Genomic DNA, 16,374 nt, shown 5'->3' on the forward strand with positions numbered 1-16,374 from the left:
ACAATTAAGTGTTGATACTATCCATTAGTATAGTGAAAGATGGGAGATGAAAAAGATTACTGCAAACTTGTGCAACTAAATCGTTCCAGAAAAATGGCTTTCCTAAGTAGATATTAATTTTTTGTTTAAAAAACATCATATTATCACAGTTGGCAGTGTGCAGTAGGGCATTCCTTTAATCCTTAATTCAATTAATTCAAATGTAGTTTCACATGAGACTGAGGTGATCTAAAAAACTGAAAATGAAAACTACTAACCAAAGAATCCTCACTAAATGACTCACTAAAAAGGGATATTAAATTTGGCAATACTCGGAACCGAAGTTAGGAGGTACAAAATTCTTTAAGTAATTCTGGAGTTTCTGGATTAATTTTTTGAGGTACATTATAACTCACAGCAAATATTACATTCAATTTTAACACTTTTTACTGAAAGACTAGTGGAAAGGTTCAAACTAGAAAAAATAAACCTAACAGGATTCAGTACACTGACACAATTCTAAAATAAAAGTGGTCTGTCAAAATATCCTATACTCTGTATTGGTAAAACCTGTATGACTTAGCTAGAACCATATAACTATTCAAATTTTCAATTAAATGTTTCCTGTTGTTCTGACCACAAAAAAAGGTTAACACCGAATCCTTTTGCAAAGGGCTTACAATAGTTGTCACCTTAAGAAATCTCAACACAGGGATTGTGATTTGAATGAAACATAAATTTAGGTAAATAACCTAATGGATTACTTTATCTCACACTTGATTCAGTTACTTACAAATTGTAGATGCTCAATAAGTACATGCCAAATAAATGTAAAGAGAACCCAGATCCAGAAAATCCTGTTTCCAGTACTGCAGCTGTGCTATCTGCAAAATGACTATATACAAAGCTTATAAATAGGGTTAGGGGAGAGTAAGTGGTGAAAAATAGATCACATATATAGGCCCATCAGAGGAAATGTTCCTATTTTTTTAAATCTTTCATCAGAATTAGCAATATACAATCACTGTTAAATAAACATCTTAGGATGGTTTTTATAAAGGTCTTGAGAAAATAGATTTTAAAAAATATTTTTCCTTTTCATTTTTATCACTTTCTCCAAAGCATGTTCATTGTACATTAAATTTATATTCAATGAATTCTGATTTTTATGTTTTACTTGACAGTATTTCAGGTTTTGTCTTAAATCTGACATCTTTTGAAAAACAAAAGTTTAACAATGATCATAAACTAACAGACTGCCTAGAGATCATTTATAAAATTTAGTACTCTAGTTTTGGGACTTGCAAGGGCACAGATTTTCTAAAAATAATTTTAATGATTAATATAGTAGAATAGTAGTCTAGGGGGGGAATAAAGCTATTATGGCAGGATTCACAGATGTGCTTTAAGGAAATCCAAGAGCTCTGAAATATGCAACAATTGTAATATTACATGCAAACATACTTTTTCTGGGGAGAGGGAACATAGCTTTCATTTTTCAAAACGTCAATGACTACCACCCATAACCCAAATTAAAAACCAGTGAAGAAAAGGGCATTTACATTTGTGAAAATAGATATTAAGAAAAATGTTGAAGTATGGTTTTCATTCATTTTTATGATCTACTTAGCCACAAGAGCCATTTTGTTAAAACACGTTTCTGATCAGCTATTTTAAAAATTAAACCACTATTCTTTAAATCCTCTTCTGGTGTTATCACAATTTCTTACTGGGACTAAGTAACTAGCCTTTCTTCAGCATAAAAATGTTACTTTTCTGAAAACTCCGGAACATTTTCCTGACTTGAGTTTGCTATTTGCAGTGGCTTTTTTTTCTATTTGCTATTGTTAATGAGACACATGAAATAGGTTTTTTGGGGGAGGGGCATTCTATATACTAATAAAATATCCTGATATAATTAGTACTTTAAGATTTTTTTTATTTTCACAAAAAAAGAATAGTTGATGTATACCATTATTAAGTATCAGCAAATCAGCCTACAGTAAATAAAACCCAAAAGGCCCCAGGGTTTGACCACTCAGTTACTATAAATTATGTGCAGAATGTTTTATTCTTTACCACTTGCCTCCACAGACTTTCCAAATAACAGTGAAATGTAATAAAGCAAGAGACACCGGCTGGGGTGGGGGTCTGTGTCATTCGCTAACATAAACAGGTCAATGGGTGGTATAAAAGGAGCATTTAATCTGCACAGTGCTTCTGAACCTTCTTAGAGGCCTGACCAAGTTTTAAGCTCACTGAACAAATTTCAGTTTCTCCCAGTCTTCCTCCTCCAAACTGGGAAGTATCCATGTCCCCTATAACAGTGTCTAGGTAGTTTTAGAGCCCTCTTAGTATATCCCACTCTGATCTGGGGCTTCTGAAATTCATCAAAATTTAAATGAAAGTTAAAAGATTCCCAAAACTGAGTTAGTTTGGGGCCTAAGAGTTTCCATGTACCCACATATACAACTCAAACAGACCATATGATCGAAAAGCTACCACTGATAAGAATCACCACAGATAAAAGTCTAGACACAGAAGCTTCTTTTGGTCACCCTTTCACCCATTCCGTTCAACATTAGGTCCTATGGATGTGCCCAGCTGCGGATTCACAGGAAACATAACTCCAATCTTCAAGAGATTTAGTCTATCAGGAAGATTTTGAATTTTTAAGGGTGATTAAAACAAACATGCAGAGACTGCAGTTTTTCCGGAGCATTACACAAATTCAAAAATTCAGTATTAGAGGCAGTTTCTGTCTATCTTAAGCATCTATAGTTATATTTTTTGCAGTACTTGACATCAACAGCACAAAGAAAATGATGGGAATAGTTTTTAGTTTATCCTTTACTTAGGATATTTATCGATTACATGTTATAGTACTTCCAACTTAGAGAAAAATAAAATTGGCTTTAAATCTAAATAATACACTGTTCTAATAACAGACAAAAGAGTTTTCCCTCCTTTTTTAAGTTTTTATTTTAGGACATATCAATCTGTACTCCTCATAAGAGGGATGGCATTAAAAAAACAAAAAAGAGTTCTTTCCTCCTGCTTCCAAAATTATTTTCAGTCACCTAGATGATCATTAGCAGAGTTAAAGGTAAAAAGTTAACATGTACAACACAACATCACAGCATTTCCCAGTTGAATTTTTTTTCATTTGAAAATTAAAATTACGAACTAAATCCAGTATCAGCAAGTAGCCGCTGGGTGATGAGAAATTTAAATTTTAAAGCAACTATGTAATTAATTTGGCAACTTAACCTGCATAACTCAATCCTAGTAAAACAAGTTACAGGTGAAAAAAATCCTAATAATTTTATGATGAGGGAGTATATGCTTACATTATAATTTTATTTTTATGTTTTGGTCGCCTCAACCAAGATCAAGCAAGAGGAAAAACAGTAATTCAATTAGAAGTTAGAAACTGGGCACACCTTTCAAAAATTTCTACAGTATGTTTCCTTTATATGGTGTTACAATAAATGCCCCATAAAACTGTTAGAGCTTAGATAATAAAGTCTGATTTGAGAACAGCACTTAACATTGCCCAAAATAGTTCAGAAAATGTTGCAGGTTCTAAGATATCTAAGGTGGACTATAGTAGATAACTTTGAAATAGGTTCCTCAGATTTTAAAAAGGCAAAGTAAATTTTTCTATGCCTGCTATATTATTAAACTTTTTGCATATGAATGTCACTGATGTTTTCTAGAATAAGAAGTTTGATTTTACATTAGACATCTCTAAAATATGCATTTTTTTAAAGGGCATATTTTTTAAATACTGTAAAATTATGGGAAGCCTTGAACACCATCACTCCTTTTCCACATGAAATGTGTATACACATTAGCAGAACATTTATACTCAGTAAAATGAAAATATTACCTGGTTTCTAGGGCACAACATTTATAACATCTAAAGTGGGATTTATTTGAACTGCATTAAGCCCTTAGAACATTTGCAGCAGCTCAGGTAGAAAGAGGCAAGTATTCACATATGTTAGTCTGTAGTCAAAAAAGATATTGCAACTAAAATATCTCAATGTAGTATCTGGAATAGTCTCCGTACATACAGTGCTCAGTGCTTTAGAGGATTACTTAAACTCAGTTATCTTTTGTTCAACAATGCCTCATTTCCACTGCACAAACCTTGGTCTCCAGTTCGACTATCCGTCTGCCTTACATTACTTTGTACTTCATTGGAACCACATACAACAATTACATTATAAAAGGCCTCTAGATCACTCGGTTCAAATGTAATAGCTGGTTTCATTAATGCTCCAGGAGCAAGGGAAGACTGTCCAATAATCCTCAGGTTGACAAATTTGATTTTCCAAGTATTCTCCCCAAAAGGGCAGCGGATGAGTCCAAAAATTTGTTCAAAAATGCCCAAACAAGAGTTCCCTCGGTGGACAGTCCCGGCAACTCCAACCATAACCAAACCATGCGGAGAAGAAGCACATTTCAAACCATGGGAATCAAGGTTGGGACTGAGAAAAAGATGTTCTTCTTTCACAAGTGACAGCAGACGAAGGCTCACTATTTCTGCTCCATGGTAGTATGTCACATTTTGTTCAGATGTGTTGTAGTAAAACCTAAGCTTGACATCATGCCAGAAGTGCTGTGGCCCCCATACATCTTGAGGTGGTCCAAAAAAAGGATTCTGAGAATTAAGAAGTTCAAAGAACCAGCGACAGAATGCTTCTCCTAATCGACGGAAATCAACTTTTTCAGTTTTATCTTCTTTCTCCTGTGGATTAAGATAAATACAAAATAAAAGCAAGGTTAATATCTATAACCAAGGTTAATATCAAGGTTGTATCTATTCTATCTAGCCTGTTTCAGAGCTAGGTTTTAATATAGTACTAATTATAGCACAAGGGAAATGACCTACATGTAAACTCACTGAACCTATCATGCATAGTAAATTCTTTCTGCAAAAAGGGGAAAACCATTTTAGAATTTCCCAGCTGAAACATCCAAAAACCCAGCTAAAAAATTAAGGTTTAACAAAGCCTGCTGGAAACCAAGATCAACAGTAACTGATATAAATGTGAGGAGTCTGGCAGAAGGCTGACCAGGACTCCTTTTGATAGTCACAGGGTGAATATCTACATTTTATTACCTGCTGCTGACTCAATGACCTAAAGCAAACTCCCCCAAAACCTGACAATCTTACTGTTTACTAAACATTACCATTGATATGTCTGTTTGCATTCCTAAAGGCAATTGTGTATTCTAGCAAATAAAAGCAGCTGGGAATGGAGCAGTGAGAGAGAACTTGACTGCTATGGTTGAGTTTTCCTCTAGTTTCCCCCAGTATTAAAAATAATATTTCATCTTGTGTATCATTTGTGCATCAGCTCTTCCTCCAAGCCTTTGAACGCGCGAAAGCCACGCTGGCCGTAGACTTTCGCAAAAGCCTCTTAAAAAATCATCATGAATAATCAATAATAATGATTTATATAAGCATTTTCTCTTGATTGTGCCAGTGGTTTCACAGGTTATTAAAAAAACTATCTCATTTACATGTTATGAAATCTTGTATTTGCTGAGCAATGCTACTGAATATATTGGGCACTGTGGTATGTGCTATTTACTTTTATCTTCACAAGCCTTATGACGTAGATATTATCCTTATGCCCATTTTGTAGATAAAGAAAACAGGGCTCAAAAAGGTCAAGTAATTTGCACAAGTTCACACCTATTATATGGCAGACCCTAATTTGAAATCACATCAGTTATGATTTAACAGTCAAGGTTCTTTTCAGTACATTAAGAAAGACCTTATAAGATCCTTTCCTATACTTACCTGGCAGGGGAGATACCATGATCATGAAGATCCTTTCCTAATGTGAAATAGGTCTCACTGTAAAACCTCATTAATTCAGTTTGTGGTGTGCAGTTTAAAAATCTGCAAGTGAGCTAGAGGTTCATTCAATCAACTTTTAAATATTCACACAATATCTAAAATGTACAGTAAAGATATAAAGGAATAGGAACAGCCAATGTCAGCAAGTGGAAATTACAACAAAATTTTTTCTAAATTAAAAACCAAATGTAAAAAGTATTTAAGTTTCTTTCATGGAATTTCTGAAATTTAATACCAGAGACCATTTTCAAAATGAGAAAGAGCTGACAATAGCATTCTTTTAAAGTAGAAATGAAGAAAAGCTAAAATTATTTCAAAAATCAAAATATTATTAACATGTTACGCCAGATCTAGGGTTATCTAGAGAGTTTGAAACAGAATTATGGTTCAGGTTATAACTATACGATCAATTTTACCTGTTTAAAGTCTCTAATGTCCTGAGAGGTGTTAACTGGCTCCGGTGTTTCCTTCAATTTCAGATGTAATTGCTTTTTCCAGTGATCCTTTGCATGCTGGATAAGATTGTGTTTTTCAGTAGCTGGAGGTATAACAACCCCCTGTGATGCCAAGTACTTAAATATGACATCTCGGTGGACTTTTTTACGCCTCAGAAGTTCTTCTACACTTTGACTGTACACTAAGATTGCACGAATGGCATCTAGAAGGAAATTGTAAAGATTAATAGAAAATCATGAGTCGCTTGTAAATTTGTCCAGGATCAGCACAAACTATAAACTATCTATACTCTTGTCCTGACATTTTTGCTTCTGCATGAGATGGTTATCATTTTTAAAAACCAGGAAGTAGGTTGTCAGGTTTGGGACTTTAAAAAAAATTTCTTTATGCTTTTAACTTTCCTACCTAAAATTCCCTCTTCCTTTCACTTCTCATTAATATAATGAAATTCTAGCATCTCTTTTAAAAAAGCCTTAGCCAGTTTGTCTCAGTGGATAGAGTGTCAGCCTGCAAATGGAAGGATCCCAGGTCAAGGGTACCTGGTCAAAGGCACATACCTCCATTGCAGGCTCCTCTCTATGTCTTTCCTTCCCTCTTCCACTCTCTCTAAAAAAAAAAAAAAAATCAATGGAAAAATACCCTCAAGTGAGGATAAAAAAATAAAAAAAATAAACCTAGTATTATAAGAAAAAATTTAAGCCAGAAAAAAAATTTTCTTAGGTGGCAATGGACCTAAATTCAGTTATAATTCCTAAAAATGGGCAAAATCACAGTATTTTAGATGTACAAAAACTTTTAGTTCAATCTTCTCACTCTACAGATAATGAAACTTGAGGATACATAAGCTATCAATAATTATGCTCCCAAAAATTGGCAGAACCCATACTTGTACTTTTTTAATTTAAAAAATTATATTAAATAACAGACAAAAGATTATTTTTAACATGTGTGAGGTATACAGAATACCAATAAAATGAACTCCCATGTACATAACATGCAGCTTGAGATACAGGAAATTACTAATATCTTTGAGGTCATAATTTTACCCCTCCCTCCTGAATGCCATTCCCTCTCTCTACCCATCTATCTCACAGGTAGCTATTACCTTAATGTTGTTTATGATTTCCTTGATTTTTTTTTTTTTTAGTGACATATCCCTGAACAATATAACTTGCTATTGTTTGAACGCTCTGTAAATTCAACCCACCAATAGATGTCTTCTGTAATCAGCTTTTCCCTTCATGTTGTTTCTGAGATTAATCTATTAGAATATACGTAGCTTTATGAATGCCAGTTGTACCATAGTTAATTATCGGACTAAGTCACAAAGTAATTATCTTTCTGTTGATAGGGTTTCATCGTGTGTGTCCAATTACCAACACTATTACTTTCTTCCACGCATGTCCCCTAGTGCAGAGGGGCAAGATGAGCGTCACTTAGGGGTTTGCTAAAACGTGGACCTTCAGGGCCCTCCGCAAGCCCCTGAGCCGGAATCTGCGCTGGAACACGGCCCGGGACCCACAGGCTCGCTCGGCTTGGAGCAGCTCGGGTCCGGAACCGGTGCCGCTGCGGGAGCTCCTCTTCCACTGCGGGGACACCGGCAAACCCGCTTCCTTCCACGGCGGCGGTCCTAGAAGCTGCTCCACAGCATCGCCAACGTTTGAAGTTTGCACATTTAGTTTGTTTGCCAATTTGGTATATGGGGAGGGAAAAAGAGATCGTGTGTTTTGGTTTTCATTTCACTGCTTTCTAAGAGGTTGCCTTTTCTTATGTTTAGTGATTACATTTTCCTCTTTGAGAAACATTTCTTCAAATCATTTCACATTCTTGTACTGGGAACCAAGTAAATCCAGCATTTCGATGTATTACAATTTTAAATTCACTCACTATGACTTTAGAGGTGATTATGTAAAAGACATAGAAGCTGAAGAACTACATTAGGTCTAAAACCATTCTCTTAGGAATTTCTGCTTTCAATGTTCATGGTTCGAAGTTTCAAATGAGAGATTTTCTTAAATGATCAAAATGTAAATCTGACTTAAGTAGAAAAGTACAGTGTTAAAAAGCCGCGTCTTTTATAAAATAAGTCACTTACTACTATAGGGGGCTGGAATTTTGACATTTTAAAGTAAAATCCAGCAAGTTTAGAATAAAGCTGGCCAGGTGGTATATAAAATGAAACAAACTATTAAGCTACTCATTGCATTTTTATCCGGACTCGTTACAGTCAGGCTTATGTTTAATAACCCTTGAAGCAATGTGTTTCTACATAAAATCTCAGAAAAAAACCTGGATCCAAGAACATAGATGAATGCAAACACCCGCTTTTATTACGGTAATAATCTGTTTTATCAGGAGATGGAACAAAATGTCTGATATTCCCTTACAAGCTCGAAAGTGCCTGAGCGGCTAACAGCTGACGCTCAGCTGATCGAAACAAAATGGTTCCTCAAAATGGTTCCTTTTTTTTTTTAATGACTATTCACGTTCTCTAAACAAGCATTTGCCTACATTGTTCAAGGGGTAAAGCCAGCGCCGTTTTCAGGGTCACAGCCTCCCGGGGGGGAACGGCGCAGCGGGGCCGTCCGAGGCTGCGGGCGGGTCCCAGGCGCCGAGCGGCTGCGGGGGCCCAGACTCCCGCGGGCTCCGTCCGGCGCGGTCCCGACGGGCGGGGGCGGGGGCGAGGCCGCGCTCCCCCTCCACGCCCACGCCCACGCCCACGCCGCCGCGACCCGCGGGCCCGGGAGGCCGGGGAGGGCGACCGCCCTTGGGGGTGGGGGTCTCTCCTCACCTTGGCGGTTTTCAGGCTGCACCAGGCGGCTGGTGACGGTGTCGCACAGGGCCATGATCTCGTCGGTATCCAGCAGGCCGAGCAGGTTACGACAGCCCTCTCTCTCTGGGCAGCTGAGCCCCGACATCTCGACCCCCTGGAAGGGGGGAGAGGACGACGCCAATAATGTCGCTCCTTTAGGCCCACGGGGCCGGCGCCTTGGCAACAGGCATCGGAAGTGCCTTTCCGGGTGTTCGCCGCCAAAGCGCCTCGGGTATTCCAAACCCTTGGGCGGAAGTGATCCCACCAATGAGGTCGATCAGGAAACGCGGGGTTCCAACTTGTCGTTCCGGGCTGGCCAGGACGGAGCGAGTCCCTTGAATCTCACTTTAGGAAAGCAGCGCATTTACACTGAGAACATCGACCTTCCATAAGGCAGCTGGTTGCGGGAAGTGAGGCCCTGAAAGCCTTAGGAGTCCCTTCTCCAAAAGAGCGCCCGGGAGGGCTGCGTAGGTGCAGGTGCGTGAAAGCGAGCGCCGCCTGGAAGTACGGCGAACTCCCGTGATGCCCTGGGCCCGGCCACTGGAGGCGCCTCCTCCCCGCCCGCCGGCCGGCCCCCGGGAGCGGTTGAAAGTCCGCCTCGGCTACTTCCAAGTTGGGCGTGCCCGCAGTTTGATATTCTTGAGTTGCGTGGTACTGTGTTAAAGTAATTTGGTTTTAACATCATACTATGGAAAGCTTTTCGGGTGTGTTTTTTAAAATCACCTCTCCTATGCCACGCCTGCCAGCTGACTCCCCTCCGGCGGGGTCGGCTTCGCTCCCGCTCCGGTCCCCGCCGACCAGGTCCGAGAGGGGCGGTGGCAGCAGGTTCAGTGCCGGACGCCGGAGGCCACGGCGACCGTGGGCGAGCTCTTCAGACACTTGTCCCTCAGCCTGTCTCGAAACGGAGCTAGGAGAGATGCCAGTGTGGGCTTGCTGGCACGGGGGCGGGGGTGAAGAAGAGTGCCTGCCCTTAGACAGAAAGAGCTCAGCAACTGTTAGCGTCACGGATACTCGTACGGCGACAGCAGCGCGCGTTCACGGGACGGAAAGTCATGCTCCGCGGGAAGTCCGGTTAGGGATCAGATTTAAAACATGTGCCTCTGTCTCTTCCGTTTTTAAGCCGTGTTTTAGATTCGTCTATATTTAATTAGTGTATTGCCATTTAGTAGCTGAAATGTAGACACATATGCAGATCCCGTGAGCAAATTTAATATTTTTTTTTAAAAACACAGCGAAATATCAGTCATAAAATGTACTTTGAATGTAGTCTTCAGAACAGGCGTTCACAGCATCCTTAATCTAATTTGGCGGTGGATGCTGTTTGGGTGTTTTACTAAACAGATACCAATTCACTTCTCCTTAAGCGTTACTGAGTGCCTAGTATGCTAGGTATTGAAGATACAGAAAAATGATACAGACCTTCCTTCGAGGACCTTTTGGGAGTTTGGCAAGTAAAGCATGACAAGTAAGTGCCCATCAGACTGGCGTGGAACCACATGGATGGCATGCCCAACTTTTTCATTCATATCATTCGAAACATGTATTTATTGAGCATAGGCTTGTCAGGCACTAATACAACTGAGGAACTCAGTTTTACATTTTATTTTAATTTTAAATATATTTTCATAGCCACATGTGGCTAGTGGCTACTGTATTAGATAGAGCCTTGCCTGCCATTATAGACTTTGGCTTTTATATTTTTACCTTCCTGCCTTCATTTCCAGTTATTCTCTCACTCTCACTCCAGTCTAGTCGCAGTGGTTCCCTTGCTGTTTTTTGGTTTTTTTTTAAGATTTTTAAAAAAATTGATCTTGAGGGAGAGAAACATCGATATCAAAGCATAGCATTGATTGGCTGCCTCCTACACACCCCCTATCGGGAATTGAGCCCGATCCCCACACCTCTATGGGCTGTTTCCATTAAATCATGTTCTGGCAGTTTCACTTACTGAATGGTTTTGAGGAAAGAAAAGTTTTCTTGATTAGAGTGGTTTGGGGTATTAGGTCTTACTATTAAAATATCCATTCACCCCAAAGTAGTTAAGTACTTCTTCAAATTTCCTGGAAACTGAGCTTCTGAAAAGACAACTTAAGGCAACATAGTTTACCTCCTCTAGGGAAATAATGAAGAACATTGTTGCTTTAGGTCTGCAGTTTTCAAATCTTAGTGTATATCAATCACCTGGAGGATTTCTCAAACACAGATTGGTCCCTCACCTGACCAAAATTTAGCATTTTTAACAAGTTCTGAGATTCTGCTGCTTTGGAGACCACTGGTGACCATACTGTGGTAGAAGAGAATAAAATATCAAATAGCTGTCTTTAGCCGTCTTCATCCTTTGTCTCTGAAATCACTGATCCTCAGGCAAGTCTGGCCCTCTCAATTTGAATGTATTAGATCCACTCATGATCTATATTTGTAGGGAAAACAGCATGGCAGAATGGAAACTGGATTATGGTTTTAGGACACATCTGACTTCTCAGTTCTACCTATTTATTAGCTATCTGACTTTAACTTTCTGAATCTTGATTTTAAAAAGCAGTGTTCTTATCTATTGTTGTTTTAACAATTAGGAGTTACACATATAGTTTGTACACAGTAATTTAGTAAAACAAGAAGCCATTTCTTCTCCAGTGTATTGGACCCCTAAGGCATGAACTTCTCTTGCACTTTTAATTTTTATTCCATGTTCTATTGGATTGCCTCCATTGCAAATCTTGATGTAGAGCCAAAACTTGTCTCTGTTATCAGTTGGTTCTTGAAATCAGCATGGATCTTAGGCTATAAAAAACAACCTATTTATTTGAAAGGTACTTAGTAATATTTGATTGCTTCTCAAAATTCCTCAAGTTTCAGGAAAAAAGTATAGATAACCCCAATAATTTTATCTAAATACCTCAAAGCATTTAATAGTCTAAGACCATATATTCATAAATCATAGACTGAGAATTCTAGATCTCAACTCTATGCTTTAATAACTTTCTCATAGTGTTTTTCAAAGCATAACATTTGTATCATGTACAAAACAGTGTATTTAACACAGTATATGTTCTGTCATTTGCAGTACTATCTCATCACATTAAAGAGGTCCTTTTCCTACATCAGGCCCATTTTTTTCCAGTTGCAAGATATAGCAAAGTGGAGGGGGTTTTCCTTTGTTAGTGAACCAAAAATGTAGGAGCCCTCACTTTTAGACACAGATTAATTGGCTTAGACATTTTCCCATTGAAATGTTTTTGTAGGTGGTTAATTTTCATCATTTACATCTTATTTCCAAATGACTTCAGTTTTTGTTTTAAAAAGTTCCAGCAAAAGCTCTTCATCTTTGAAGAATTACCAACGTAAACAAATCCATCCAGTCTCGCTTCTGATAGTTGTCTTCCACCTACCTCACACTGAAGCCATTTACTTGAAATGACTTCAGTAACCAGCATTCTATCAATGTGTAATTCCTGCATGTGGACATTAGTTAAAATAATTTCTAAAAAGGTCTACTTAAACTTATAGATATTTATTTTTTTCTATATATTTTAAAATCACTTAATAATCTAAACATGATATGAACTGAAATACCTCATTCTCTTATAAGACATAATAGAAATTTCTTATTTAATATATATATGAAGCCTATTTCCTTTGAAGGGTTGTGTTACACAAAAATGAACACTTCCGCCCAGCCGGTGTGACTCTGTGGTTCGATTCCTGGTCAGTACACATGCCCTGATTTCAGGCTTGATCCCTAGTAGAGGGCATGCAGGAGGCAGCTGATCAATGATCTCATCATTGATGTTTCTTTCTCTCTCTCCGTTTCCCTCTGAAATCAATAAAAATATATTTTAAAAAAATAAAGCAGCTTAAAAAAATGAACACTTCATTACCAATAAGAACAATGTTTTATTGAACAAATCTATGTACAGTACAAAAAACTTCTTGAAATGAGACACTATTGTTGATTTATTGCAGTTCAATGGCTCAGTTTTAATTTGTACTCTTATAAAATGCAAAGTAAAATAATTTAATGTTCAACAAGGAAGCACAAATTCCTTTCTTGCTGAAACTGTAATATCTTTCACATATTAACAATTCCAAAATGCATATGCAGCATTTAGTCATTCTGAAAGGTGTTTTACAGTACCAAATAAATTAAAAAATAAACACTATCATCCCTTTTAGGTTTTTCATCCATACAACAGTTTAAACCAAACACAAAAGGAGTACGGCTGAACCTTCAAGTGTGATTTCAGAAGAATCACAAGTTCAATGTTATAAATTATCTACTCATTATATAATTGGTGGTTTAAAAAAACGAATATGGCTAAAGCCCAAAGTACCAGTGTCCCTGTCCACGGAGATTCCTTTTTTACCTCTCCCAAAATATCTGAGCAGCAAAAATTCAGATTTGCTATTTTCTTGACCTTACTGAAACATAGAAAGTATGTAATGTTTTGAAGGCAATTTTTTTTTATTTAAAAACATAGGATTGAAACTTGGTCCATGTAAGTTAAACATATCCTCAAAACAGAAGGAGTAAAAAAGAGAATAAACTGAGGAAGAAAGCTTCCTTTTCTTCTGGATCCCAAACTAGAATTGTTGGAAGTTTATGCATCCTCTACAAGCAAAATGACGTAAGTTTGTGTTTTATAAAACATACATAAAATGTACACATTCTTTCAATAACAATTATCTGAGAAATATATAAAGAGTGAGAACAGTGTGTTCAAATAGAATTTTATAAGACATTCCTTGATTTATGTATAAACCGATTTGATCAATCTCCCAAAGTTTTCCCTTAGCAACATAATAGAAATAAAACCTCAAAGACATAAAATAACATATGCAATATATTTAAAAACATCTTGGTATGAACTGCAAAATGAATGAAAATAATTTGTAGATGTGATAGTTTCAACTTGCAAAAAAGTAAAGAGTTAAAAATGTTAAGTGGTAATGTTAAACTTCCGGAAAATGAAGCAGAAACTATATTTCAAAAATAATTTTATTGTCCAAATGAACTAGTTTCCAGACAGACTTAATTACATGATTATTTTAGACTAAACTGAAGTAGATCTCAAGTATTATATTTTTAGTGTCAAGGGAGTATGGAAAAGATTTTAAGTTGACCTTAAAGAATTAAAAAATCTAATTGATTTGTGTTTACTTATGCAATTTAAATGTAAATTCCACAGCCTAATGTAGGCTACAATAAAAATAAAAAACAAAAAACCTAAATTTTATTGGAATGGATTTATGACTGTCAATTGTATAGTAGTGAATGCACATGATAACTAAGCTAATAAAATTGGGAAATTTTTTAGATATCTGACCTACCATGATCTATTGTGACTTGGAAATCTTAATTCAGTAGTCTAGATCAGTGATGGTGAACCTTTTGAGCTCGGCGTGTCAGCATTTTGAAAAACACTAACTTAACTCTGGTGCCGTGTCACATAGAAATTTTTTTATATTTGCAACCATCGTAAAAAAAGGTTTATATTTTTGATATTTATTTTATATGTTTAAATGCCATTTAACAAAGAAAAATCAACCAAAACAATGAGTTCTGACATGCGTATCATAGGTTCGCCATCACTGGTCTAGATGATGCCCTGGAAGAAATGTCCCACACTTGCTTGGTAACTTCATTCAAGAAACTTTATGCCAAAGTTTAATATTCAAAATATATGGATATAGTAGGCTCTGATCAGATTATCTGCTTTGGACAAAAATGTGTCAGTTGGAATACTGGAATATTTATTTGGTTGACATTGGTACATTACTAGCCCAGTTTTTGAAGAATTTGCCTTTGCATTTTTCATTTTATCCCTGCTATAGATTAACACATTTTTAGATAAAAGGTCTTTAGCCTTCCTCTTTTAGAGAATGTACAAGTAGAACACATCTGAGAGGGTATTTTTAAAAACGTTTTTTGTATTAATTTATTAAGTTAAAATCTTCCTTAGGAAAATTAATGGTCATCAAGGAAAATAAATGCATCAATATATCTTACTGTGTTCTTGCTGTGCAAATTTTTATGTAAATATTTCCTTTCATATATATATAAAAATCATCAATCAGACCAAATCTATCACTAATAAATAAGAAAGCATGAGTAGTATGGCTTATTTTATAACTATTCTAAATGAATAAAACCAATGAGTTCTTGACCTGATTCTTAGCTTACATATTTTTTACAGCCAGTTTTTATAGGACTGTACTTAGATAACTCACATTAATGTCTAAAGGACCTTACTATGAATCATCAAGCAATGTCCCAACACTACTCTATATACAAATAGAAATATCCCAGTGTGCTTATACCATTATTCACATTGAGGAATTTGCAATTCAGTGTTTTCCACCAACTAGATAGCCTTTAATGGTCTTAAAATTCCTCCCATCTATCCCCAAAGTTACCAATGGTACTTTTTCTATTTAATTGACACTGCTGCCTTTATAATTCATTGGTATCACAAAAATGGAAAGTGGAAGGTTCCAGCAAAGCACTGTTTTGTCTTTTGGTTTTTTAGTTTTAAATACTGGCATGCCATACGTTGAACTTTGACCTGTCTATTCAATCATCTGGAAACAAGTTACAATCTTTTATGGATAGAACAGTGATAAATCAAGTTTTATTTTCATGTATCAGTTTCTAAATTATAATAAACCTAGTAGTGATTCCTTAAGCCATGTTTGATCAGAAGGGAGGTCAAAATCTGATTATACATGACAAGTAAACCATCCCATTTGTAGAATACTTTAAGTTGTTTATTGTAAACCAACCCCTCCCCCTTTTCAAATGGGTTAACTCCCTTTCTGTAAGGCCATAGCTGGTTTCTCTGACTAGTTGCCTGAACAAGTTTCTCACTTAAGTGAAACTGAACATGCTGCTATTAATCTCATGAACTTTTTTTTAAAATGTGGTTTTCTGGATAACTGGTACTTTGGGAGTTTTGTAATAACCCTTTTGGAATCTGACCTAGCACATCGCTGTGTGTTCATTCTAGACAATGTGCTTTGTCTTTAACTAATCCTAGACCACTCTAAAATTAAGGCCGTCAGGGAAATAGCAAACTGATGATGCATTTTCTTGTAGTGCTTTTTTCACACTACTGCTTGATCGACAGATCTTTCTGATACATTTTTATCAGGCACCTGTAAAACAAAACATGTCTATTAATTCAAATTGTATAGATGTTCAACTGGAACTCTAAGTCAGATTCCTGTTTATTTACACCCTTACACATTGAAA

The 16,374-nt window shown here is 36.7% G+C and overlaps 2 protein-coding genes across 2 annotated transcripts in view; both read right to left on the reverse strand.

The window, feature by feature from the left end:
- Positions 1-1,860: 1,860 nt before the first annotated feature.
- Positions 1,861-9,359, reverse strand: LOC308515830 (uncharacterized protein C3orf38 homolog). The gene is made up of 3 exons (XM_081086462.1): positions 9,105-9,359; positions 6,274-6,515; positions 1,861-4,735 (listed from the first exon to the last, which is right to left on the reverse strand). The coding sequence occupies exons 1-3, from the start codon at positions 9,229-9,231 to the stop codon at positions 4,094-4,096; spliced, it is 1,011 nt and encodes a 336-aa protein (XP_080942588.1). The 5' UTR covers positions 9,232-9,359; the 3' UTR covers positions 1,861-4,093.
- A 5,694-nt stretch (positions 9,360-15,053) lies between these two features.
- Positions 15,054-16,374, reverse strand: part of ZNF654 (zinc finger protein 654) — a 128,933-nt gene continuing 127,612 nt past the window's right edge. Inside the window, exon 9 of the mRNA XM_081087080.1 lies at positions 15,054-16,277. Coding sequence (XP_080943206.1) covers positions 16,270-16,277 — 8 coding nt within the window. The 3' untranslated portion in view covers positions 15,054-16,269. The remainder of the gene's footprint in view (positions 16,278-16,374) is intronic.

The sequence above is a fragment of the Myotis nattereri genome (genome assembly GCF_964212035.1).
Source record: "Myotis nattereri genome assembly, chromosome: 3".
Classification (NCBI taxonomy): Eukaryota; Metazoa; Chordata; class Mammalia; order Chiroptera; family Vespertilionidae; genus Myotis; species Myotis nattereri.